Raw genomic sequence first — 26720 nt, forward strand, 5'->3', positions numbered from 1 at the left:
AAATGACACACCACATCTTAGCCCATGTGTTAGCTTGTAACAAATAAAAAGTAATGGAAAAGTAATTTTTGGTTCCATTTCCAGACCTCAGCTCTATACCACATCTCCTATGTTAGCTTGCCATCTTGTGGCCTCTTACTCCTGTGCAACTCAGTATCAGACCACCACACACTCACACATCCACTTTTTAACTTGTCTTATATGCAGCACATAAGTCAGGTGCACATCCGATTTCACTCCCAGACCAATTTCATTCCAGCAAAAGCTGACAAACCTATAGTCAGAAAGACAAATGCTGACAGCTACAAGTAAAGTGAATCACCTAATCAAAAAAATATGCTCTGAGAGACAAGTACTTAAAAAACATCTGAATATTTATTGAATAGAACATGCATACGTTTGCTGAAAAGGGGTGTATGTAACTTTTTTGGTGAAATCAGTATGAACACGGCCTCTGATAAAGATGTAGAAGCAAGGTAGTAACAGGATTTAAATGTAGATTTTACCAAATCAGAATGGTGACATGGTCTTTCTTTCCACTCTGACAGAACTATACAATCTCCAATGTTTGCTTTCCCCGTTGAAGGTATACATATGTGTGTGTGTATGCACATATATTCCATAGTGACTACGATTTAAATCCTCCTTCAAGCAGTATTCTAGGTTTAATCTCAGAACACACAGGTCTCTCGGAATAGAGGAATCAGGTGGGGTTACGAATAAAAACCGTGACAGTTATCTCCAATACCAGCTACTTCCTTTCTATGGTTGTGATTAAATGAATTGACATATAATGAACTCAGAGGTCTGACACATATATGATCTATTGCCCTTACGAGATAGATAAAGCCAGACTTCAGTCTTTGGCTTCCCAAGCCTCCCTCCCTGCTCAGCACTCCAACTGTTGCTCTACTGACTGCCCAATTCAATGTACCAAAGACCTGAAGACTCTGCCAGATGGAGCACGTCTCTGTCCTTTGCTTCAGTGTTGTATTTCTGAGAAAAGCTGCCTACACAGATGCTATAGCTTGGCCAGTGAAAAGGGAAAGAAAATAAAAAAATGTATCCTGGCCATAGGATACTGGGCTCCTGCCTACAGTTTTAAAATACAAATTCAGATTTTCTCTCATTGTCAGGAATACGGACAACTAAAATCTGAATGATTACACACAACCCACCACATTTTGTGGTGGAAAGATTCACACCATTCTGGATGTTTCTGGTCTTTTCTGGATATTCATATAGAACATTCTGGATGTTTCTGGTCTTTTCACTTCTAGCAGAACAGCTGTTGCCTTTCATACTTCTGGCTCATCAACTTTGGTTGGGGAGCTGGTGTAGGATCAAGATTTTACTGGAATAAACTAGAATTGCTTCAGTTTCTCATTTTATACTGGTAACATATAGACTACATTTAAACAAAAACTATTTTTAAAGTGTAAGACATCAACATATGCCACGACATGTGACAGAACTTTTAATTCTGCCTTATTTACTCATAAGTATATTGCACTGCCTTCCACATTTGCAGTAAAATTTTTCACTATAAAATCCTGACCTTCTCCACATTCATCCTTCTGCTTTGAAATGGCAATACTTTCAGCATCAGGACAGTAGAGAAAGCATTCTAAGAGAGGGGTCAGACCTATTTTATAGGTTGGCTGTTACAAGTCATTACATTTCCCCATACATCACTGTCCTCATCTATAAAATGGGATTGCTACTTTTTCTATTCCTCTCATGGGGCAAGGCTCATTTGAGAATTCCATTTTAAACTGCCTAAATACGATTTAGACAACCACCCAACTGTCATCATGGGATGAGAAAATTCTAGTGGCATATACACTTGAGAAAAACTTTGTAATGCTCTAGCTTTAAGAAGCCATAAGTAGGTTTAGTAAATAAGGATTGTTTTAAAATTTTCAAATAAGTATGATAATGAGTTTACCAGCTAACTGTGTTTATGATAAATGAGATTACCAGGGACAATTGGCAAAATGACTTATTAGAATATTTGGACTGTATTGATTGCAAAACTGTTTTGCTAGTATGTAAGAGATTCTCTGTATATCCCATCCTCCTTCCCATCTGTAAGTGTTTAGGTGTTGGTAAACATCTTGAAGCCTCCACATAAAAGGGGTTACTTTGGCTTGGCAAGGGGGGTGGCACTCTCCTTGTAGGAGTGACTCCTGGTACCTATTTCCAATAAGAATTTCCTGGTGTGACCTGCTCCTTAACAGGTTGAAACCTACCCATTGTCCTCAAAAGCCCAGTGACTTAAACACTTCACTGCTATTGAGGGACTGTAGCACAGGAGGGCTATCATTATCAACCTGATGCCCCATTCCTCTTCTCCAACCTACCCTGGGTGACGGGGGTATTTACAGGATCTAGGGATGGTCATACTAAAGGCTATTTAAGTGCAGCTTACCTAGTGAACATTTTTTTTTTTTTTTTTTGCCATGCCCATAGTTATTTTGGAGAACACAAGAACCTAGAAGCTGAGACGGCAGCAAACAAAACCTCTGACTACTAGTTTCGATTGTAGGGCTCCCAGTACACACGGACTATAAAGTGAAAGGAGCTGGTCAGAAACCATTTGACCCCTCCACAACTGCTTATTTCCTTCTCTCTTCGCTTCTTTGGTTTAAGAGTACACAGCTGCAATGAAGACCTCTAGTAGCAAGCCCTTTGTTCTACTGTACTCCCTACCTTTATCAACACAGCTATATGCTTCATGGCTCCAGACTTGATTCTAGAAGTTCATCTTTTTTTTTCCTTTGGAATCATTATAAATGAACTGTAAACAATATATATATATATATATATATATATATATATATATATATATATATATGAATTATCTCCTAATTGCCTGGGAGAGAATTCTCTTCAGCTACCACAGTTTTTACAGCATCATTCCAAATAGACAGTGAGCAACCTGCTACCTCATTTGGCTGCCTACGTCTTCCAAACAAAGCCATGTACAAGCTCTGATGTCAGTGTGCGTGGTTTCAACACCCAGTTCTGCCACACACTAGCTGTTAACCCTTAGGCGAGACATAGACTTTCCAAATATTAACTGTTACTTTATTAGCAGACCTGACACATGGGACCCTAGGCTTGGGAAAGCTAGAAACAGCAGATTCTTGTTAGACTGTAGCCTAAAGATGCCTCCCCCTACAACCTTCACTACCATCCTTACTATTTTACTTTCTCTCCCTGACTTGTCTATGCCTTTCAATTCTATTCATTATGCTCTTTAAAGAGTTTTCTTTAAAACTGTTCTTTGCTGCTTCACAAATTTATATTCTGTAACTTTAACTGAATATGGATCTCCTAAGACTTCTGGGCCAAGAGTATACAAGAAGCTACTTCCCTAAACTCCTTACATGTACCACATAGCCTGGAGGCACTCTCCCTGACAAAACCTCTAAAGGACTTCAACACTTGAGTCAATCTCCTTACACCCAGTTCCTACTAAGGGCATCTTCTGTGCATAGTCCACCAAATAATTTAGACCAAAAATTCTTTAAATTTCTCAACTCCAACAACTTTCATCTACATTCTAATTCAGCAATCTACTATTGCCATTTCCAGACACTGCAAGCTGTATTACTCCTAAAATTTTAAATTTCAATGCCCTGGTCTTTCATACTTAATTCTTGGCTTCTTTCCCACTATACTCTCTCTTTGGTGCCATCAAGACTTCCAGTCCCTTGACTGCTCTCTTTTCTTCGGTTCTTTTGGCTTTGTTTTCTTCCCTAATTGGGCTCAACTCATTGATGTATTACTTCTGCCAGGATTATCCAACCTCTTCCTTGTTCCTCCTCCATTCACACCAAGGAACATACTACATAATCATGCAGACGGTGCCACTACACGATCATGCTCTCCTAACTCAGCTATGCCTGAATGCTGATCAGTAATCCTTATAAAAAACCTGCTACTTAGCTCCTTCTCCCATTCTTCACCTCAAACTTTCACTATTTAAACCTTGGTTTCCTACTTTTCCAAGGATTGCTATTCTGCACATTTCTGTTTCCTTTCTTCATGACAAAGAGCTCAACATTTCTACTTAATAGGAGTCTAAGAGATGTCCTTTCTATTTTGTAAAGCTAGTACTTCTAACCTGCGTTCTTGGGACCAGGTTCCATCTTCTACTCAAACTTCTACCTCTTTAATGGGTACCTCCCCAGAATCCACACATACTCAAGACTCATCCTAAAATCCTGCAAATAAGGGCAAGCACTGGCCAATTCCATTTCTTTCAAGCAAGATACTTAATTCATTGTCTTCACTTCCTTAGCTCATTCACCATTCAATTGAGTATGACTAGACATTTATTACTTAGCATCCACTAAAACTTCAAGATCAATGACCACCAAAGGTTAATTCTAGTATCCTTTTTATTCTTAACGATCACCCAGTGACACATGGCAGGACCAGCTACTCTTCATCATTCTCCTCCAGCTTCCATAATGCCCCATAACCTTACCTCTATTTCTGTACCTCACCTAACCTAAACAAACCTCCCTTCCCAAGACATCTTTGCTAGTTTCTTTTCTTCTGCCCATTAAGTGTTGGTGTTCCTCAGGGCTCTCTCCTTGGTGATCTAGCTTTTCCTACATGCTTGCTATTTGTTTCAATTCTAGTAAAATGTAGTAAGTGCTCACTGTAGCTCAGATTCGGAGCAAAATGTTCATGAGACAGAAGCCAACATACTTATCCTCAAAGGATTAAAGTCTACATCTGTAGCTTCAGACCCCTATAATTGATCACTATTCTTCTCTGCCTTAACGACCTGTAAGAACCTCAAACTCAGTATTAACCTTTCTTCCAACCCTATTCCTTCCATGTATCTTGGTAAACAGCATCACCAGTCACATTACTCAGGCGGGAAACTTAAGAATTTTACATGCTGTTTTTCAAATCTTAAATAATCTTTCTCATTGGAACCTGAATATGCTCAAATTTGCCTATTATTTGAAAAACCGGTTGGACTCCATGGCACCCTTCGGCTGCCATTCTATCATTTCCTCTCCTTCACAACCAAACTTTCCAAAAATAGGTGTTTCCACTTGCTCTCTACAGTCCTCAAACTGACTTCCACTCTAAGTAATGGCAAAGGTTACTGATTTTCTTACCACTAAATCCACAAAGGACACTACAATCTCCTTAGCAGAATGTGACACAACTGCACACCCATTAAATAGTTCCATCCTACTAGTCTCAGGATTTTTCCTATTTCTCCTTTAATCTACTTTGAAAGACTGAGTTTCTCAGAGGTAAGCCCTGAGTCTTTTTCTATACACTCCCCTAGGCAATCATCAATTCACAAAACTGCTTTTATCCTCACCTACCTAAATAGATTTCTTCAACCACTTATTGAAACCAAAAACCTGAAATTTTTCTCAACTTATGTCCTCTTCCTCTCTTCCCATAATCCATGATCAAGTTTTGTCAGGTATTCTAGACCTCTCAAGTCTGTCCACTTTCCTCCTTCAGCCATCATCACTCTTCAAGACAATATTCTCTCTTTCTGGACAATTTGGACAGCTTCCGTAACTGGTCTTGAATTTTCCACAGGAATACTTCCTCACCAGAATTAAAAAAAAAAAAAAAAGCCTGGAATTTTCTTTAACTTCCCTCCCCCTCTCTCTCTAGAAAAGTCTCTAAACTGCTTTCCCTCATCACAGACTATATAGTACCAAATTCTCGCCATATTATATATTTTTATAATGCCCTTAGCACTAATGATTAATTGTGGAGACTCTGACCTCCAGTAGAGCCAGAATCAAGTTCTCTTCATCTCCCATTTAAGCATCCAAGAAATTTTTACTACTGCTAAGTACGTACTATGTTAAAGGTACCAGATTAGATCCATGGCATAGAGTAAAAAGTAGTAACACCAACCTGATAAACGCTATCAAGGAAGGTAAATGCTATAATGTAGTAACCAGTAACGGGGGTAGAGGCCTAAAACTTGAAGGAGTAAGTCAGTACACAGTAAATTACAGTATCCCAAGCAGAAGGAACAGCTAGTACAAGGGCCTTGCGATGTGAGTACAAGGGCTGGTTTGAGGAACTCAAAAGTAACCTATGTGGCTAGAACACAATGGGCAAAAGGAGAGCAAAACGATGTACTTAGAAAAAGACAGGCAGGCATCATAGTAAAACAATTTTTTTTAATTCAAAGGGCAGTGTGAAGAAAAAGAATGTCCCTTCTCCACCCACTCACCCCCAGACCCACTAAAATTACTTTAAAATTTTAACTTGTTTGGTGGGTAATATTCTGGAAGAAAGCTCTTAAGAACGATATTATGGTGGGTAGGGAAGAAGTGATGGTGAAGTGGAAGAGTTCCTTTTTGCTTGAGGTAAAAATGACTATACTTGTGACCAAAAACATAGGGAAAGGGCATGAATTGGCTATTATAACAGCATTAAAGAACTTAGCTTGAGAAACCTAGGTAGTGATTTCACTTATCCAGATAAGGAATACTGGGAGAGGAGTAGATTGAAGGTGAGGTGGGGAAAGAAATAATGATTTGGAGGTAATATGTTTAACTATGAGGTAGGCAGTTGAAAACACAAGCCTGGAACTATGAAGTTTGGTGTTAGAGGTATAAATGCGGTGTGACAGGTACATTCATACTGAACTCCAGAGAATGGACTAAATCTAGAGAGTGGAAACACACACACACACACACACACACACACTAAGCCAAGTTTAGGTATTGAGAGAGGAGTTAGGGTTGGAGTCAGTGATGGAGCAGCCAGAAGAGGTAGAGAGAAAACCAAGAATGAGTATTTCAGGAGTACGTCATCAACCCTGCTGGATGCTCCTGAGACAGTGGGTGAGAGCAGAAAAGGATAGGGCAGCATGGAGAATGGTGATCCTGAGGACAGCAACTTCAGAGCAGTTGTGGGGATACATAATGTGGTAGTAAATGAGAATGAAAGGTTTGAAGAGACAACTCAGATTAGATATAAACCAAATAAAATGGGTTATCATTAGATGGAATCAAGTGATCACCCTCCCCACCCCCTACTTGTAAGAATAGTAGCTACGAGGGCACAAGTATAAATTGTTGAAAATGATCTAGTAAGAGAAAGTCTGATGAAAACAGAGTAGTTAACTGAAAGTTTTTGGGGTGAGGAAGGAAGGATTTTTGATAACAGTGCAGATACAGATTGGGTTTATAAATTTGGTGGTGAAAAGTGGAGAAAATTCCTGTCAAATTTTTGTACCTTCTTGGTAAAATATGATTAAAAGGTCAAAGATGAGGGGAATAGGAAAACTGGGGCAAAAAAGCGTATAAATCATTTAAGTTTGTGGAAGCAAGTTATTACAATAAAAATGCATAAAAACTGCCAGTTTTGAGCCTCTTTGAGATTATAAACTTGCCTACTGTAATAATTTCTCCCCATCCAACTGCTCAAGAGCAGACAGGTTTCTGAAATTGTTCCAAATCATGACAGAGTGGGGCATGGTGTGAGAATATGTGCAAAGGAATTCATGTAACAATGGGATCTAATCTAAGTAGGACAAGTTGAGGACAGAGTGAGCTCATGAATAGTGAGCAGGTGGTAGGATTAACTGATTAACTGTAATGAGGTAGAAGTATTTTTTAGTGGAGATATCTCGAGCAGGTGAACTAGAAGTTTGTGGCTGGACAAAGAGAATCTTAATTCCAGTTAAGTGATACATGTTTTGATTACAGCAAGGTATAGGGATCCCACTTATGGGGAGATCACTGAAATGAAGCACCTCTAATAAGCAAAATCACTGAGAAATAAAACAGACACTATCATTTTGTTCATTAAGAGGTAGTGTTGGGAGGCACAGATAATAATATAAAAATTAAAAACACTAGGAGCACTGGGTGGCTCAGTCGGTTAAGTGTCTGACTCTTGATCTCAGCTCAGATCTTGATCTCAGGATCGTGAGTTCAAGCCCTGCAATGGGCTCCAAGCTGGGAGTGAGGCCTACTTAAAATAAAAAAAAATTAAAAAGCTATAAAAAGACATGTGAAACTTATCAATTAGAACAGTTAAATTGGCCAATTGGAAAAAAAATCACCATTTGTAAACAGCCAATACAGCTGCTTTGGTGCACACACCTGCTGATTTTCAGCCCTGGTTTAATAAAATGCCATTTTAGAGGAGCAGTTCCTAAAGTGTGTTCCTTAGAACACTAAGTCAGTAGGATACACCTAAGTATTAATATTTAAAATGAAAAATATTTTGTCAGTTAAGCCTGAAAAACTCCCACTTTAAACAGTTAACATGTTTTCTGTACAGAACTTGAATATACTAATGTTCACTGGATTAAGAGGGAGCTATAACATGCAGTTTAGAAAACTTTGACTACAGACTTCACCTTCCAACCCGCTGGTATTTCACTACAATAAACATTTTGAAAAAGGTTGTCTTACTGCTCTACTCTTTCTCAACTGTTAACATTTTTTCTTCTGGCCTCCACAATTTTTTTTTTTTTTTTTTTTGCCTCAAGTCTCTCTGCTTTTAGTCTCAACTTATCCAATCTACCCTCTATACAATGCCAATTGTCTAAAATTGGTACCTGATCAAACTGTTCAACTTAAACACATTCAGTAACCACTTAATCAAAACTGAAAACTTTATGGCATACAAGAACCTTCATGATCTGGCCCATTTGCCTCTTCAGCTTCTCCAACCCCCTATCTTCCCACATAGACCACTTGCAATACTGCAAATGCACTATGTTGCTTCATCATTTCTCCATACGTAGAATTCCCATTTCCCCTACGACCATCCAAGGACTCTTCATTCATTCCTCTCTCAAGACTGATCTTTTCTACAAAAACTTTCATTAATACCCTCCCCCAAATAGAGCATTCCCTCTTTGATATCTCTAGCTGTAGTATTTGAGTAGTCTTAACAGCTATAGCAACTGTGTTTGCTTACCTGATAGTCAAAAAATTGCCTTGCTAAAACTTGATCTCTGTCTAGCCCTTTAAAATAATTTAGCTATGCTGAATTTAACACTGCTGAAAAATTCCCAACTGTTACCATTTCACTTAACACGATGTATTCTGAATAATCTGTTCTGTAAGATTCAAATTCTTTGGATTTAAAAGAGGGAAAAAATCCATTTTTTAAATGATAAAAGCTTAGGTAAACTGAGATTACAGGAAGAAAATACCCCAAGACAATAGACTGAGGAAAAGTATACCATGAAAAATATATACTTTATGATTCCTTTTTAATACTTAGGCATTACATTCCATATCAAATTTTACCAACATGCTGTTTTATAAATTCATATTTTATACCATAATTTGAGTTTTCTGTTCCATGCTAAAAAGCCCACTCTTCCATAATTACTTTTAGCATACAGTACCTGGAATATAAAAAAAAATAACTCAGTGTTGGCAAACTTTCTCCTGATACGTAGGAGAACAATTACAGAAATGTCTAGTTAAGCTAATGAGCAAAAGAAAAGCCCCAATCCACTGGTATTTTCACGTAACTGTGGCTCATCACTACATTTATCAGAAATAAAACTACTTGCTACTGCACTATTTAGGGCAGTTTTGCCCAAGGCCTATCTTTAAGAGCTAGGTCAACTTCCAAGAAAACTGTACAGAAACATTCAGTTGTTAACAAAAATTTAATTTTAAAATCATTCAGAGTTAAGTTATTGTTAATTTAGAAAAAAAAAACATGTATTAATCACCCATAAGAACAACTTTTATTTTAATAAATAACAGTGGGCTTGCCAAAGGGAAGGGATTTTAATGTGTCAAGTTTTATGCATATTGGTAATAAACTTTAAGGAGGTGAAACCAACTATTCAATATAACCCATTAGGCCCTAAAAATAAAACTACAATACTTCAATAAAACTTAAAAAAATATTTTCCAAAAGAAAATAATTCACTCCTTGACCATGCTTATTTATTCAGAGTACCAGCAATTTCAGTTAAGTGCTTCATTTGTCCTGCAAATCTGATGTTGCACAGGGAATATACACATTTTCATATTATCACATCATCAATATCTCAGGCTAATAATATTGTGAATGCAACTAGTTTATAACAAACACAAAGTCAAAAATCAATGCTACTATATATGGCAAACAGAAACAAAGTAAATCTGAGAAGATGTTTTGTTTCCAGTACTGACTTAGTTGGACTTCAAATGAAGGTCCTAAACTCTCCTGAAATAACCTCTATCTCTGGCCGTGAATCCACAGTATAAATATGGTGAATAGAGCTAACCTATACGAGCTAACTATATACTGAATAACCAAAATAATCAATTATGACAACTAATACTGCTCTGGAAGACCAATCTAATGAAAAAAGTATCATTAGATATGGTGGGAAAATACAAATCTGTACAATCTAACATCTATAAACAGTAAAATCAAAACATCCAACTTCCTTATAGAAAGTGTTTCATCTATGTAATTATAAATGTTAAGGACTCTTGCATTTTATAAACACAAGATGGGCTCACTTTGATGATACCAATTTTAAGATTTATAAAAATGTTTAAAAAAATCTTTCCACAAAAGTTTATACAGTTTAAAGCTATACACCAATCTATAAATCTCAGAAAATGGAAAAAAAAAAACTTTATAAGATCACATGTATAAAACAAGAAATGAAATGTGATTTTATTTAAGGCAATACTGGGCTACTTCACAAATCACCACCTCAAATATTTACACTGCTCCACACTACTAGTTTCTATCACATTCACAACGGATTTTTTTTTAATACCAAATGTTTAAAATCTTTGATGTAGTAAATTCTTTATTCACATTTCCATTATATTTCATGGAACCATAATAACTATATCCAATTAGAAGCAATGAAAAAAACTGTCGCTATAGGAAACTGCTAAAGAATCTGCTATAATTTCACATGAATACCATCCCCAAATCCTAGAGGATAAATTTACAAAGCAGAGCAAGGTGTTGATACAATGTGCCTACTTTGTGAAAAGTAATTTTGAGATCTTGTAAATAAATGTTTTATGTAAAAATCAATGAACTATGGCAGAGTTTCTACTTTTAGTTTGAAAAATTCTTAATTTAAAACAATAAAAGAACAGTTTTAAAAACTTGATCACTTAGTTAAAAATTAAAATTCCAAATATAAATGTGTCATTTAATAGTTTAGACTTACACACTGCTGGTGGCAGCAAATGATTTACAATAATAAATATATACAAAAAAGATATCTACAGAGTACTGTTCTACATGAGCAGTGACCTGGTGAAACATATCAATCACACAGATAATTCAGATTAGTTCATGGAAAGGGCAACTGGCTGATAGAAATCTGAGGTGTAGCTCAACTATTTACAATAACTGAAGTATTGATTCTGTTCCTCAAGTCCCATAGGGATAAAAAAAAAAAGTTTTACATGACAAATGTCATGTTTTTTTTTTTTCCTTTTTTCGGCCAGGTTAATTCATGTCAACAACAAAAATTAATGAAGAAGTGTCACAATTCTAGCATGCGTGATGACTTCCTATTTAAAATAAAACCGTAAATGATGTATTTATATTACATTAGGTATCAGTACTGCCCTCTCCCTGTTGCTTTACCCAAACTAATTTCTTTCATAACAGACACATCTGGATCATTTGAATGTACTTCAAGTTTTTTCAGACTGACGGTAGGTTTCATTTCCTGAAGCTGTTTTAACACAAGTTCAGTGCAATCTTTAAGAGTCTTGTCTAAAACAATTTTTACATTATCACTGCACTGAAGCTGTGATGGATTGGCAAACTGTACAAAGGTTTCACTTTCTTTACAAGAACATACATGATTTCCACTAGTCACAGCAGTCTTGTCAATATTTTTTCTTGAATTTGAATGGGACCCTTTCTTATTTCCACTATTTGGATGGTCTTTGTCAGAATTTTTCTTCTGCTTCACTGCAGACTCTTCAAGAAACTTCAGAAATGATACTTCAAATCCCATTGGTTTAAACGAGCTCCAGTCAAAAGATGCAGGATGCTCCTCCGTAGTCTGAATTGCAACAGCAGTTTCTTCTTCTTTATGTGTGCTACTTAACTCAACTGCCGATGTTGGCTCAGCTTTCTCAACTTTCCTCTTTTTATTTTGGGAGACATTTTTTTCTTTATTAACTCTCTTCAAATTACTTGTTTTTTGTTTTTCTGACTGGCAGGGGTTACTTTCCTGAAAATTATTACTTACATTTGAAGAGGTATGAGCTTGGGTCTCCACACTTGCATTGTCTTCGTTTATTAATTTTGTAATAAATAATTCTGTTAGCTCATCCATTTCGTCTTTTTCATTTTTTTCAGTTTCCCTCTGTGGAACTGTAGCTGTTCTGGAGTTATCACTGCTCTCTGGTACACATGTGTCAGAATTTTTCACATCACTCTTATCAACTTCTTGCTCAGAAGTTTCCTTTAATTGTGAGTTGCAACACCGTTTGAAGACAATGAGAAGATTACGGTGCTGTGATGTAAATGCTTTTGATAATTTATGGCATTTATAATGTCTAATTATATTGCTTTCACTTGTAACAACTGATGTACACCCCTTTATCATACATGGATACTGGGTTACAAATCTGCTTGTACACTCAGACAAGGCATCGTTCCTAGCCTTTATAGAATATACATGCTTTCCACGTTTCAGAGAATAAGGTTTATTTTCTTCAATCTGCACAATTTTCGCAGTCTTGTTTTCTAAATTATTTTTTTTCTTTCGTTTAGTCTTAGGCATTTTTATTCCTTCCTTTCCAGATCTGTGTTTTGTACCCCGATGTTTAGACTTTGTCTTTTCTTGGTTTGCCTTGCTTGATATATTTTCCTGACCAGGTGTTAATCTTCTTGGCCGAATCAAATGAGCTTTATGTTTGTCATTATGCTTATTAAAAATGTGTCGGAGGAGATTTGACCGAGTTGCATATATACGGTCACAGCCTTCACAGTCACACTTGTATATGCCATCTTCTTCAGTTTTATTTCCCTTTATCCCAATTCCATGATCTGCCTCAAGATGAACAACATAGTTCAAATATGTAGTAAATGAAGATTTACACTCTAACTGGTCACATGGAAATTTCCCAACATCCACAGAAGCAGTCATACTTTCAATTTCCTCAGGAGTCATTTCATGAAGTTTCATGTAGTGCTGGATCAGGCCAGTAATTGCTTGGAAGATTCGAGAACAGTCACTCACCTGACATCGAAATTCTTTCACAGTTTGTTTAGTTTCAATCTCTTCACTTTCTTTACCAGCTTCACTTTCCTCTTCAATCTCTGCAGAAAATGCAGGTAGATCTGATTTGTGGACAGCCTGGTAATGCAGAATTAAGTTTTGCTGTATAGTGAAAGCGGCAAAGCAACCTTGGTGAACACATCGATAAGGTCTGTAGGGACTGTATCTTGTTGGAAACTCATGGGAGTGGGAAACTGGCTTCTTGCGTTTTTTCTCCTCCTTTTCTTTTTTATGTCTCCTAATTTTCCGCCCTTTGGTTTGTATGTTTGTGAGAGAATTTGTATTACATTGTTCTGAAGTAACTGTAATCACTTGCAAAGAACTTTCTGTTTTTTCAGGACTTTTTTTTTCTACAAGTTGTTTTTCTGGGATCACTGCTGTATTACTGAGGGCATTTTCCTTCATTGCTCCCAATTCTAAAGCAGGCTGGAACTCCCTTTTATTTTCCTCTGTCATAGTTAGCTGTCTTTTTACTTGTGCAATTCGTGGAGCTGACAAATTTTCACTCTGAGATTTTCTTCCATAAGGCCTTTTTATTTTTAACTTTACCATTTCTTCTGTTGTAAAATGATGGACCAACTGGCAGTGTGCTCGGAGATTAGAATTTCTTGTAAATGTTTTTGTGCAGGTAGGCACTACACATTTAAATGGAGCAAATTTCAACTGATTCTTCTTAATTTCAAGAATCATCTCTGGAGTGTATTGATGAATCTTACCATAGTGCTTAAATAAAGCATCCTTTGTCATAGCGCTATAATTACACCCTTGGTTTTGACACACAAAGGGTTTATTAACTTTGTCACTAAACTGAATGTTGCTTATCATTTCAGAAACTGGCTGAACCACTGTGACATTTGGGATTGGTTTAATGGGAGTGGGAGTCAGTGTCACTGATGTATTTATTAGTACACACTGAGATGCTGGAGTGGACAGGTCATTTTCTAATTTTAATTTCTGTAAGCCTTCTAAAATTTCCTGTATTTGATCCTCCTTATGTAATACTTCAGACTGAGGAATGTTACTTTTTGCTGGCAATACACCTATGAAGGAGGAAAACTGAGAAGAATCAGGTAACTTGCTATTTTGTACAGTGTTTACTGAAGGAAGCTGAATGTTGTAATTTATTTGAGCATTCTGTGATGTTTCACCAACACCCTGAGATCCACTTTTTACCTCTAGTATCTGAGAATTCATAGCACTTTTAATAATTTCAAGAGTCTTTTCGAAGTTTTGTATAACATTGTCTTCAGAAATCTGCAAATCCGAATTTATTGAAGTTGTGCATGAATTCAAAGCCATCATTTGGGAATCCCCATTTTCAGTTTTTAATGTTAAAGGAGCTAACACCGTATGGGACTCAAGATTGGTTTTAAAGTTTTCTTTCACATCAGTAATAAATAACTGATTGTCAACATTATTTAATTTCTGTGCTAGGTTTTCCACCAAACCCTGAGGCTCACAATTTGGAATTACATTTGAATGGAGGTTAGTGGTTGGTATCTCAATACTCTTTGCTATAAGTCCCATTGCTGTCAAGTCACTTGTTACCAAGTTTTGGGAAGCACTGGGTGCAATTAGGGGAGGGGCAACTTTCTTTCTTCTCTTCGAAGCACTGTTTCCCTTTTTATTTAAATGACTAGACCTTGTGTTCTGAGGACCACTTATAACTGAAACACGTGAACTGTTACTGGTAAAATTTTGTGATGGCCCACTAGAATTAGGGAATGAACTAGAACACAAACCATTTTCAACAGTCTTCAGTAGTAAGTCATTTGTTGGGAAAACAGGTAAACTGCTGCATTCCTCAATGGAGGAAGTTTTGGAGTTTGGTGTCCTATTCTGGTTTGTCAGCAGGGCGTTTGGGTGGCATACAGTCTGCAACAGGGGTGGCACAGCTGGGTTTGGCATCACTGTTGCATTTACTTGTGCTGCATCTGAAACACAACCTGCTGGAACATGAGAAAGCATTTCAGCACCCTCAAACGTACTGGGAATGCCAGCAGTTTCCAAAGCCTGTTTAATAATTTCACTTCCTTCTTGACTAACACTGGTACTAAAGCTAGTCACACCAGTCCGGGGAAATGTATTTGGTAAAAATGTTGATGAGCGATTTTCAGCAGCAAGAAGTTGCAGGAATGATGGATCTTTAAAACACGCTTCTGGGTTGAAGGTAGACTGTTGAGGCTGCTGCAAATTTACTGCATTTGTGGAGAGAATCATGCTGGCAAGAAGAGAAGGCTGTCCATTATTCTGTAGAAGTTCTTGAGCAATTTCTGCTCCATCCAGTGGTTTACAGTAAGATCGCTTAGACAAGTGTCCACCCAGAGATCTGGGATTAGTAAAAGCCCTGTAACACCTGCTACAGATAAATTTCCCATCTCTGATAATTGCAGGCCATTTGGCCCTTTTGTTGTGCTTGGGTTTTCTTTCCTTCCCATTTGGGCCCCGCCCACGGTCTTTTTTAACTTTTTCAGGGGCAGACTGTTGGGCACTGGTGCTATTAAAGTCATTTGCAACATTGACTTGCGAAGGAAAAACTGCATTTTCACCATTGCCTCCCTTTAGAAAGGAGGAATTGGTGTTTCCTTCAATCTGTGAGGAAAAATGATTTGTATTATTTTCCAGCTGGGAAAAAACAGAATTAGCCCCATTATCTGCTGGTGAAGGGAAAAGAGACATTGAACTACTTTCTGCAGGTAAAGGAAGGAAAGGATCCGAGCCACTGTCAATATTCAAAGGCAAAACTGTTTTGGTTAGATCTTCCATTTGTGCTGGCAAGGCAGTAGTAGATAAATTTTCCATTTGGGAACATATAATACCACCACCTTGTTCATTTTTATCCTGAGAAGGTATATTTGGATTTATGACACTTTCCACTGAGGGCAACAGTGGAGCTGACACACTTGCTAAATGAGCTGGAAAAATGGAAGGCGAGACATGCTGCAACTGATTTGAACAAGTAGGATTCCCATTGGCTTTGGTCTGTGGTGTAAAAAATGCATTGTTAGAGCTGCTCACCTGTGATGGCAAAAAATAAACAAACTTGCCATTATTTGGTGTATTTAAGTTGTTCGATTTTTGACCTTTTTTACTTTTGCGCTGCATTTTAAATGCCGCATACTGGTCAGGGTGTGCTGTCTTCATGTGTTTCCCAATACTCTGTGAAGAATTATAGGTTCGAGTACATCCCTCAACCTGGCAACTGAATTTCTGACCTGGCGCTTTTGGAGGCACTGATGGAGTTCCTAAAGAACTACTTGGGTTGGGCTGTGATGGAACAAATGTGATACTTTCCAATGTCTTAAGAGGTAAATTATAAAGACTGGATGATGTTTTAACATTACCTCCACATTCAAACTTAGAAGCTGGTAAACTGTTTTGAAATCCTGCCTGGTTTTGCACAGAAAAGGTCATCAGGTTGTTCACTTGCCTTTCTAAGTTTTGTGGGGTAAGGTCACCTATTTTAAGGGTTTCTGAATTTACTAAAGGATTCTGAGTTATCTGGGCTTCATTAAAGCAATCCTGTTCTTTTCTTTCTTGAAAACCTGGACGACACAAATCATTACAAGTATCTTCAACCGGTGTATGTAAGTTTGTGACCAATGATTCACCAGTGCCTTCCACAGTTGAGTTTTCTTGCTTTCCAAAGTTATCCTCGATCCCCTGATTGAGGGACACTTTAATGGACACAGCCACTTCACTGGCCTGAAGCAGAGGAGTAGTCACTGGGTTTTCCAAACCATTTGACAATGGTCCATCAGCTTGCCTGAGCTCTGATGCAGAAATCTGGTCTTGTTTGGTCACAGCTGATTCTGTTTTGCTTTTATCCCAAGCATCACTTCTCTCTGCTGGTAAGGCGTTTTCAATGTTATTTTCTGAAGGAAGCATAGACCTCTCTTTCTCAATGCTCACTTCTGTGTTCTGATTCACTTTAGAAGGCTGAACACAATCTCCAGATGAATTAAGTTGGTCTTCAGGAGGCAGCACTTTTTCAGGAGTACTGTGATCATCCAGATGCTTTTCTAGCTCACTCTGAGAACGATAAACTTTACCGCAACCTGTGAACTTACAAGTATAGGTATTATAATGCTGTGCTTCATGATCATATAGTAAGTAAGCTTCTGAAAAAATTCTGCCGCATTTAGGAAACATACATTTCGCTCTAAAGACTTGATGTTCCTTTCGGTGTGTTAAGAGCTCTGCGTAACTATTAAAACCAGCCTTACATTTCATCTGTATACAGATATATGGTTTACTGCCACAGTGCATTTGTAGGTGATCATTAAGATGAGTAACACTTACAAAATGCCGTCTACAGTATTGGCAAATAACTTTTTTGCTTTGCATTTCAAGAAAGCGCTTGGCATCTTCATTATCCTTATGTCCCTTTACATGAGCGATTAAATTTTTAAAGTACTTAAAGCCCTTTTTACAAAAAGTTACAGGGCAATTAAATTCATTAACAGGTACTGGTTTCTGGACTGGGATCACTTCTGGCTCGTAAGATTTATCTTTGTCATCATTCTCATCATCTGAACCATCATTGTCATTAAATACTATGAAATCTGTTGAATAGAGACTATTCTTTTTTATAGGCCGCTGTTCCTGCTTGGTCACAGCATTAGTCTTTTGATTCTCATTGGTAGTTGTGATCTTAGGTGGCCTCCCCAATCTTCTTAATGGTTTCATAGCTGCTAGTCTCTCTTTACTAGATTGTTTAACATGCAATGTGACATGAGGGACAAAAGTTTCTTTAGAATTGAAGTTCTTTGCACATATAGGGCAACTGTAAATCCCATCTTTGTAATGTTTTTGAGCATGTCGTACTATTCTATGACCAAGGAATTCTTTGTCACACAACACACAATACTGCATGTAGGCTTGCCAATTCCTAAACCTAGCAGATATAAATCCTCTCTCTCTTAATTGTTTTATCTCTCTCTTCTTCTGCTTTTCATCACAGATGTCTTTGAGAAGGCCAGAATTAGCACCAACTCCACCAGAAAGTCCATTCATAGAAGTTTCTTTTATCTCTTCCTGGTAGTCTACTGCTTTCTCATAAACTTCACTGTCGTTTAGTTCATCTATTGAAGACACAATGGATGCTTCTTCCCCCATTAATGCAAGACATTGTCGTTTTAAGGTTTTCCAATCCCAGAATTCTGGATCAAAGGGCCACTGAGTTTTCAATACCAGTAAGAGCTCACAGCGTAGAGAATTTGGTATTGGAAGATTTTCTTCATCATATTTCTGATCTGGCTGGTTATACAACATTTCCACAGCATAATATGCATCTACTGTAGGCTCAAGAAGAAATTCACTCAGTTGACAAGCACGTTTAACTTCCAGATCATCAGGCAACAAGCAGGAAATGGTCTTGCAAATAGATATTTTCACTTCAGTATTTTCTGTAGATTCCAAACGAAGGGCTTTTACACATAGTTCTATACAGGTGGCAAGTCCAGCCCCTTCAGTCTGTGAAAGAGCAAACAAGAAATGTCAAATGTCAATTTATACTTAACGAACCCTTATAAGTGAATTTGGTTATTTTTAAATTGAGGTTTGCTTTTCTCAAATTTTGCAAATAGCAACATATGAAAAACTGCCTCTTCTAAAGCATCATAGCTTAGCCGTGTGTGTGTGTGTGTGTGTGTGTGTGTGTGTGTGTGTGTGTGTAAAATGAATTATAAAGAATAGCAGAAAATGGATAAGCACTGGGAACTAAGACAAGACCTGGGTATAAAATCATCTAATACAGCTAGGTAAACTTGGAAGTTATTACCATCTCTAACCGTTCATAGACCACTTATAAAAGATCAAAACAACACAAACTTCATAAAACTGCTGTATTAGTGAATATTATGTATTTAAAGTATCTGCTATACTATAACGTCTGGCACATAAGAAGTGATCGATAAATGTCAACTCTATCACAAATTTCATTTCTTAACTTTGTATTTACAGTCCTTCTGAAATAAAAAAAACTCTTAATCCAATTACAGAACTGAGAATATCCCCCTATTTCCTAACTTACTAGTTATGAAAGGAGATTTTCACTTTTAACAGAATAATCTGATCCTTCATGGGGGAAGGGGTTGTAGTTCTATCATACATTGGCTGAATGCCAAATCACCTACCTTGCTGCTGAACCATCTTAAAAATGAGTAGAAGGAGACACAATAAATGTTTTTCCTTTTGAATTAGCATTTTTAAAGTTTATTTATTTTGAGAGAGAGAGAGTGTGTGTGTGAGAGAGAGAGAGAGAGAGAGAGAGAGAGAGAGAGAGTGCTCGCGCAGGGGAGGGACAGAGAGAGAGGAAGAGAGAGAATCCTAAGCAGGCTCCACGCTGTCAGCGTACAGCCCGACATGGGGCTCAAACTCACAAACTGAAATCACATAACCTGAGCTGAAATCAAGAGTTGGATGCTGAACTGACTGGGCCACCTAGGAGTCCCTGAATTAGCATCCTGAACTATTATTACAAGACAGCAGTAATGAAGGTAAAAGTTATTTGAAGATATATGAAGTGAAGAGATAAAAAAAATGGGTTTTTAAAGACTAAGGAGAACATAAATAAGAAATAAGCCAGCTATAAGGTGTGGCCACGTTCATGGGAATGGAATATATGTTATATAGGATCAAAAGGCAAGAAAAAAAATAAGTAAAAAAAAGCTGATAGGGTCTGTATTTTCACAGACTAAGAAGGAAATAAAGTTTTTTGTTTTTTTACTAAAACAGAAGCTTAGGGGGCGCCTGGGTGGCGCAGTCGGTTAAGCGTCCGACTTCAGCCAGGTCACGATCTCGCGGTCCGTGAGTTCGAGCCCCGCGTCGGGCTCTGGGCTGATGGCTCGGAGCCTGGAGCCTGTTTCCGATTCTGTGTCTCCCTCTCTCTCTGCCCCTCCCCGTTCATGCTCTGTCTCTCTCTCTGTCCCAAAAATAAATAAACGTTGAAAAAAAAAAATAAATAAAACAGAAGCTTAGATTCGTGAGCCAAAAGGAAAGTGAGGGGAAGATAAATTGGTCTTGACTTTAGGAAAAGCAAGGACACAAAGACCAAGAAGAAAATGGACAAAAATAGATATGAGACCTATTAAATTTTTTTTTAATGTTTGTTTATTTTTGAGAGAGAGACAGAGGATGAGCAGGGAAGGGGCAAAGAGAGAGGGAGATAAAGAATCTGAAGCAGGCTCCAGGCTCTGAGCTGTCAGCACAGAGCCCAACATGGGTCTTGAACTCACTGACTGCAAGATCATGACCTGAACCGAAGTCAGATGCTCAAGTGACTGAGCCACCCAGGTGCCTGAGACCTATATTCTTAAAAGTGACAGTGAAGAAAGGACAACTAGGAAAGAACTGGGACCATATGGTTGTCTCTAGCTTTCATATCAAACCTGTATAGTTATTTTATACTATTCCGAGATAAATCTGAGCCAGAAAACTTTTGTAGTAAAAAACATTTGCACCTCTGTTACATGACTTAGGGGCTACTTCTAATAATGCACAAGTGATGATGAAGGCACATATCAAAAGGACTAGTAAATATGTAGGGGATGAGAATTCTGAAAAAGGTTGTAATTATTTAGAAAATTCAGGAAATGGTAGAGAAAGAAAGTACTTTAAGAAAGGATTCAGGATATAGGGGTTTTGTGGATGAAGGACACCTACTCTGATGAAGCTGACTGTAACTATTCCGTCACGTGAATGTTGATCTCTTTCTCTATAAATGACAAAAGTGGATTCAAAAATTTTACTTATTGCTTAGAAAATGCAACTAAAATTATTTCAGAGAGAAACTCAACTGACAGTTCTATCCTAATACAGTCGGCTCCTGGATTCAAGGGTTCATTTCAACTCGTTAAGAGCAAATGGCTTTGAATAAATTTGCTTTAAAAACATCTTAATGTTGTGTAATTAAATGTGAAACCTTAAATGATGCCAACAGAAGTACAACAAAATTTTTACTCTTTTGAGTTTTCATATTTGCGTGTGTGTGTGATTGAAAATTAAGTTTACAGGCAATATTCAAATCATAAACTTGTTATATAACAAGTGTTTTTATTTTTTATTAATTTTTAAATTTTATTTATTTTTTAAGTAGGCTCCATACCCAACATGGAGCCCAATGCAGGGCTTTAACTCCCAACCCTGAAATCAAGACCTGAGCTGAGATCAAATGTCTGTTGCCTAGCCGACTGAGCCATCCAGGTGTCCTTATAACGGTGGTTTTTTTTTTATTAATTTTATTTTATATTTACTATTTTTTAATTTTTTTTAAATCTTTTTTTTTTTTTGAGAGAGAGAGAGAGAGAGAGACAGAATGCAAGTGGGAAAGGAACAGAAAGAGAGGGAGACACAGAATCCCAAGCAGGCTCCAGGCTCTGAACTGTCAGCACAGAGCCCAACGCAGGGCTTGAACTCATGGACCACAAGATCGTGACCTGAGCCAAAGTCACTTAACTGACTGAGCCACCTATAATAAGGGTTTTTATTTATTTATTTATTTTATTTTTTTTATTTTTGGGACAGAGAGAGACAGAGCATGAACGGGGGAGGGGCAGAGAGAGAGGGAGACACAGAATCAGAAACAGGCTCCAGGCTCTGAGCCATCAGCCCAGAGCCTGACGCGGGGCTCGAACTCACAGACCGCGAGATCGTGACCTGGCTGAAGTCGGATGCTTAACCGACTGCGCCACCCAGGCGCCCCAATAAGGGTTTTTAAAGATGAGTCTGAATTCACAATTTTCCATAAATATGTGATTAAACAAGTAATTAGCCTATAATAATGTACTTAATCAATAACATTAGTTAATAAAAGTACTGATAGCACCAGCCTGAATTTAAGAGTCACAGGAACAGAAGAAAGCTAAGTGCTAAAAACTCAGAGGGAGGAATAGAGACCCACCCCCTTCCCGCCGCCCCCAGACAGTGGTCCAGCACCAGGCAACTTTCTGAAAAAGACAAGGTTTTATATTTGGTATCCACACCCCTGCCTCCACTTCTCTGTTCCTCTCCTCTGACTGCCTAGTGTCCTTGACCCAAAGCTACTTAAGGCTTACAAACTGGTTAGTTTCCCCATGAAAATCCTATTCAGCTCTTCTCGATCTGTGCATACCATGTCTTACCCTGCTTTAAAATTCTTAAATGGTTACCTTTGTATTTCAGAATTAAATATATATTCTTAATTGGTAATACAAAAAGGTCTTAACAATCCTACCTATGCCTCATCTGGTCTAGACTCATCTTTTATCTTTTGCCCTACACCCAAATAGCCTATACTGCAGGTAAACTAAGCTAACTGTAGATCCCAAAATATGCCATTCTCTCATTTGCTTGATACCACTTGTGATACTGTGATATAAGAAATACATATATATTTTTTCATCCAGGGCTCCCAGCACATAGTCCTAAAACCTTGGTAATTTCCTAAATGATAAGAGCTATAAGGGAACCTTTTGTTCCCAGCTCCTAAAATAGCTCCAGAGCCTTAAACCATGAAACAGGTGTAGCTATTAATAAGGCCCTTTTAACCACAAAGGAGTTTGTTAATGAGGGGATTTTTGGAGAGCCCCCAGATAACCACCGGATGGTGTCTGGTAGTCAGGGGAACAAACTTGTAATTAGAGGGTTGGAACTTTCAGGTCTTGCCCCCACCCCCACCTCCAAGGGAGGGAGAGATGCTGGGTTCTGAATCAATCACCAACGCTGGCCAATGATTTAATCAACTGTGCTTATGTAATGAAGCCTCTGTAAAAACCCAAAAAGAACAGGGTTCAGGGACCTTCTGCACTGGTAAATATGCAGAGATCTGGGGAGGCAGCTTGCCCTTTCCCCCATACTTTGCCCTGAGCATCTCTTTCATCTTGCACTTTCTAAGTTGTACCCTTTTACAACAAACCAGTAAGCTAGTAGGTAAATTGTCTTCCTGAATTCTGTGAGCCACTCTAGCAAACTAATCAAATCTAGGGAAAGATATTGTAGGAACTTCTGATTTCAGCCAGTTGGTCAGAAGCACAAGTGACAAACTGGACCTGTGATTAGCATCTGAAAGGGTGTGTGTGTGTGTGTGTGTGTGTGTGTGTGTGTGTGTGTGTGTCTTGTGGGACTGGGCACTTGATCTGTGAGATCTGTGCTACCTCCAGGTAAATAGTGTCAGAATTAAGTTGTAGGATACCCAGCTGGTGTCCAGAGAATTGTTTGATGTGAAGAAAACCCCCACACATTTGATGAACAGAAGTATTCAGTGAGTAGTGAAGAAAAGAGAAGTTTTTTCTTCACACTACTTTACATGCTTTTTCTAATACTAGGGACACTTTCCCCTCCCATTCTGTCTGGCTATCACTCAGTCAAAACAGACAAGTGGGTTGGATGGCTCACATGTTTGTGTGTCTCCATCAATAGACTGAGTGCTATAGTGCAATAGTGCTATATTTTTCAACCTTTTAATTTCAAGGGTCTAGGAAAAAGCATGAATAAACTGGCCAACAGTCTTCAACAAACCCTGGAATTGTGTTTTTTAAATTCATTTATTTATTTTTAAATTTATTTTAGAGACAGAGAGTGTGTACAAGCGGGGAACAGAGGCAGAGAGAGAGAGAAAGAGAGAATGAGAATGAATCTTAAGCAGGCTCCCATGTCCCCAGGATCATGACCTGAGTCAAAATCAAGAGTCAGATGCTCAACCAACTGAGCTACCCAGGTGCCCCTAACTCTTGGATTTTTTTTTTTTTAAAGTTTATTTATTTTTGAGACAGAGAGAGACAGAGCATGGACGGGGGAGGGTCAGAGAGAGGGAGACACAGAATCTGAAACAGGCTCCAGGCTCTGAGCTGTCAGCCCAGAGCCCGACGCGGGGCTCGAACTCACGGACTGCGAGATTGTGACCTGAGCTGAAGTTGGACGCTTAACCGACTGAGCCACCCAGGCGCCCCACTCCTGGAATTTTTAAAAAGGGCCACCAGGTAACCCAAATCACTGACCTTGAGACTAAATTGCATCATGTGAAAACTGAGAAGTTTTACTAGAACCTAGTCACTATAGCATTAATTTTAAGGTCTCTTTTGGTCCTTAATAATAATCTAGGATTCTAGTTTTAAGATAAAACCTCTGCTTGATCAGATTTCAAAAAGTAAAAAACAAAGGGAAAAAATTTTTATGGAATGGGAAACAAGATTTTTGGGGCAGAGTAATTAGCAAGTTGCAAGTTATTCTTGTCAGTAGGTGTGCTCCCCTGACCAACTCTCTAAGCTATTATTCATGCTTTTAAGTGTTTTATATAGGTGCTTTACTTCTGAATCCAAAGTCTCTCCAGAAAGGCACTACTCAACAGAACTGTGATGATGGAAGTCTTTTTTTTTTTTTTTTTTTCAACGTTTATTTATTTTTGGGACAGAGAGAGACAGAGCATGAACGGGGAAGGGTCAGAGAGAGGGAGACACAGAATCGGAAACAGGCTCCAGGCTCTGAGCCATCAGCCAGAGCCTGACGCGGGGCTCGAACTCACGGACCGCGAGATCGTGACCCGGCTGAAGTCGGACGCTTAACTGACTGCGCCACCCAGGCGCCCCTGGAAGTCTTTTTTATACTATTCAATATGGTAGTCACTAGCCACATGGAGCTACTGAGCCCCTAAAATGTGGCTACTGGCTATGACAATGCACAGTGTAGCTCTTGTCCAAGTTCTTCCCCTCTCCAACACAATGTCCTTCTAAGTGGGGTGTAAGTTTGACGGAGGAGAGTCACTTTTACTTAACGTCCTTAATTAATCTAATTAAGGAATGAGGGGCGCTTGGGTCGCTCAGTCAGCTGAGCATCTGACTCTTGATTTCAGGTCATGATCATATGATCATGGGATCGAGCTCCATGCTCAGCATGGCGCCTGCTTAAGATTCTCTCTCCTCTCTGTCAAAATAAATAAAAATGAAAATAAAATTTTAAAAAATGTAACACAAAGTGGTTAGAGTTAACAGGTGGTCAACAGAACACCAAGTTTCATACCCAATTTGTCTGGCTTCTGATTTCAAGCTCCTTCTACTTTGCTACACTGTTCTTTAAGTGAGACATAAAGCCACTAGTGGCACAACCTATGTTTTAAAATTGCACATTAATTTTTTAAGAAACTTACTATTGTAAGTTCATTTTCTTTTAACTGCAACACTACAATATAGAAAATGGAAAATCAGAATCAATTAACAAGGCTGACAGAGGAAAAACTGGAAAGCAGGACTCATTCCTGTCCTTTACTTTGAGAGAAATTCTTTTCTCCTGAAAAGAAATTATTTCAGGAGAAAAAGTGAAGATATATGTAAAATTTATGGACCAACTACAGGTTTAAAAAGTTACTTTTAAAGGGGGACAGAAGAGTATCTTTCGGTCCCTCCTTTCAAAAAAAAAAAACAAAACTACACATGAATTAAAAAATACTTCTTGTCATGCTGCACACCAGATTGTAAGGATTCCTAAACACTGTTTGGCATCCCATTCTATGCAATGTAGCAACTATGGAAAGTGTCTTCTGTGTACATTTAAAACGGGAACCAACTGCATTACTGCAAGGGTTATGCTATAAGAAAATAAATTAATCTTATAAAACTTGGATTCCAATTTAAATAAATAAATGGAAACACATAGGCAACCTCTGATTATTACATGCCTCTTCAGTTGTATTTAATTTGTTTAATCTACTTATTAAATGTTTTCATTTCAATGACTTGTGTTTTATTTACAAAAGTTCTTCTGACTCTTTAAAATCTGATCATTTTGATAGTGTCTTTCTTATACTTCAATCCCTTATTTTATGTCTTTAAATACATGTATTTTATAGAATTTTCCATAATTGTGTTAAACTACTAGGCAAATAATTCTGTTCTTTTTGTCTACCGAAATTTAGTCATGTCATGTTGTTTCACATGCTTTATAAATCTTGGTGGTTAAATTTACTTATGTCTTCAAATATATGTAATTTATAGTTTCTATCCTTTCATGTTTAATCCTATTGTTACTTCTCTCTGACAGAATTCCCTCATGACAAACTGCTTCATGTTCTGTAAATCTTGATCACAAACTCATCTTAAGCAGGGCTTTATCTAAGAATCCTACATTGAGGGTATGTCCCTCCAAAGTTCTGCATTTGCTTCTGCCAGGTATCCCAGCTGTTACCAGCCCAGTTCCACGCTTACCTTCTTCAACATTACTTATTCAGCATGGGGATTTCTGGACTATACAGACAGGGTAAATCTGGACCCCAAATCTGTGTAAGGATAGACCTATGGGTACAACTGCTTAAAGAAAACTTTTTTCCTTCTGTGACCCACAGCCCAGTTGGACATGCACAAAGTTTCCTATCATCTATCTGTGTTAAATAAAAAGTAGTATTTTTCTAGTCTACTTTTTCAGTGAAATTATAGGACTTCAAGGTTGGGGAGGGGAAGGGGGACAGGGGAACTCACTTTCAGCTCCCTAACAGGAG

At 38.0% G+C, this 26720-nt stretch overlaps 1 protein-coding gene across 1 annotated transcript in view; it reads right to left on the reverse strand.

Moving 5' to 3' along the window:
• Window positions 1-9711: 9711 nt before the first annotated feature.
• The window catches only part of ZNF292 (zinc finger protein 292), a 94299-nt gene continuing 77290 nt past the window's right edge, over window positions 9712-26720 (reverse strand). Inside the window, exon 9 of the mRNA XM_047101231.1 lies at window positions 9712-18730. Within this exon, the coding sequence (XP_046957187.1) occupies window positions 11576-18730 (7155 nt within the window). The 3' untranslated portion in view covers window positions 9712-11575. The remainder of the gene's footprint in view (window positions 18731-26720) is intronic.

The sequence above is a fragment of the Lynx rufus genome, unplaced genomic scaffold (assembly GCF_022079265.1).
Source record: "Lynx rufus isolate CCGP_SWC_20201006 ecotype Redwood Valley unplaced genomic scaffold, mLynRuf1.p SCAF_6, whole genome shotgun sequence".
NCBI lineage: Eukaryota > Metazoa > Chordata > Mammalia > Carnivora > Felidae > Lynx > Lynx rufus.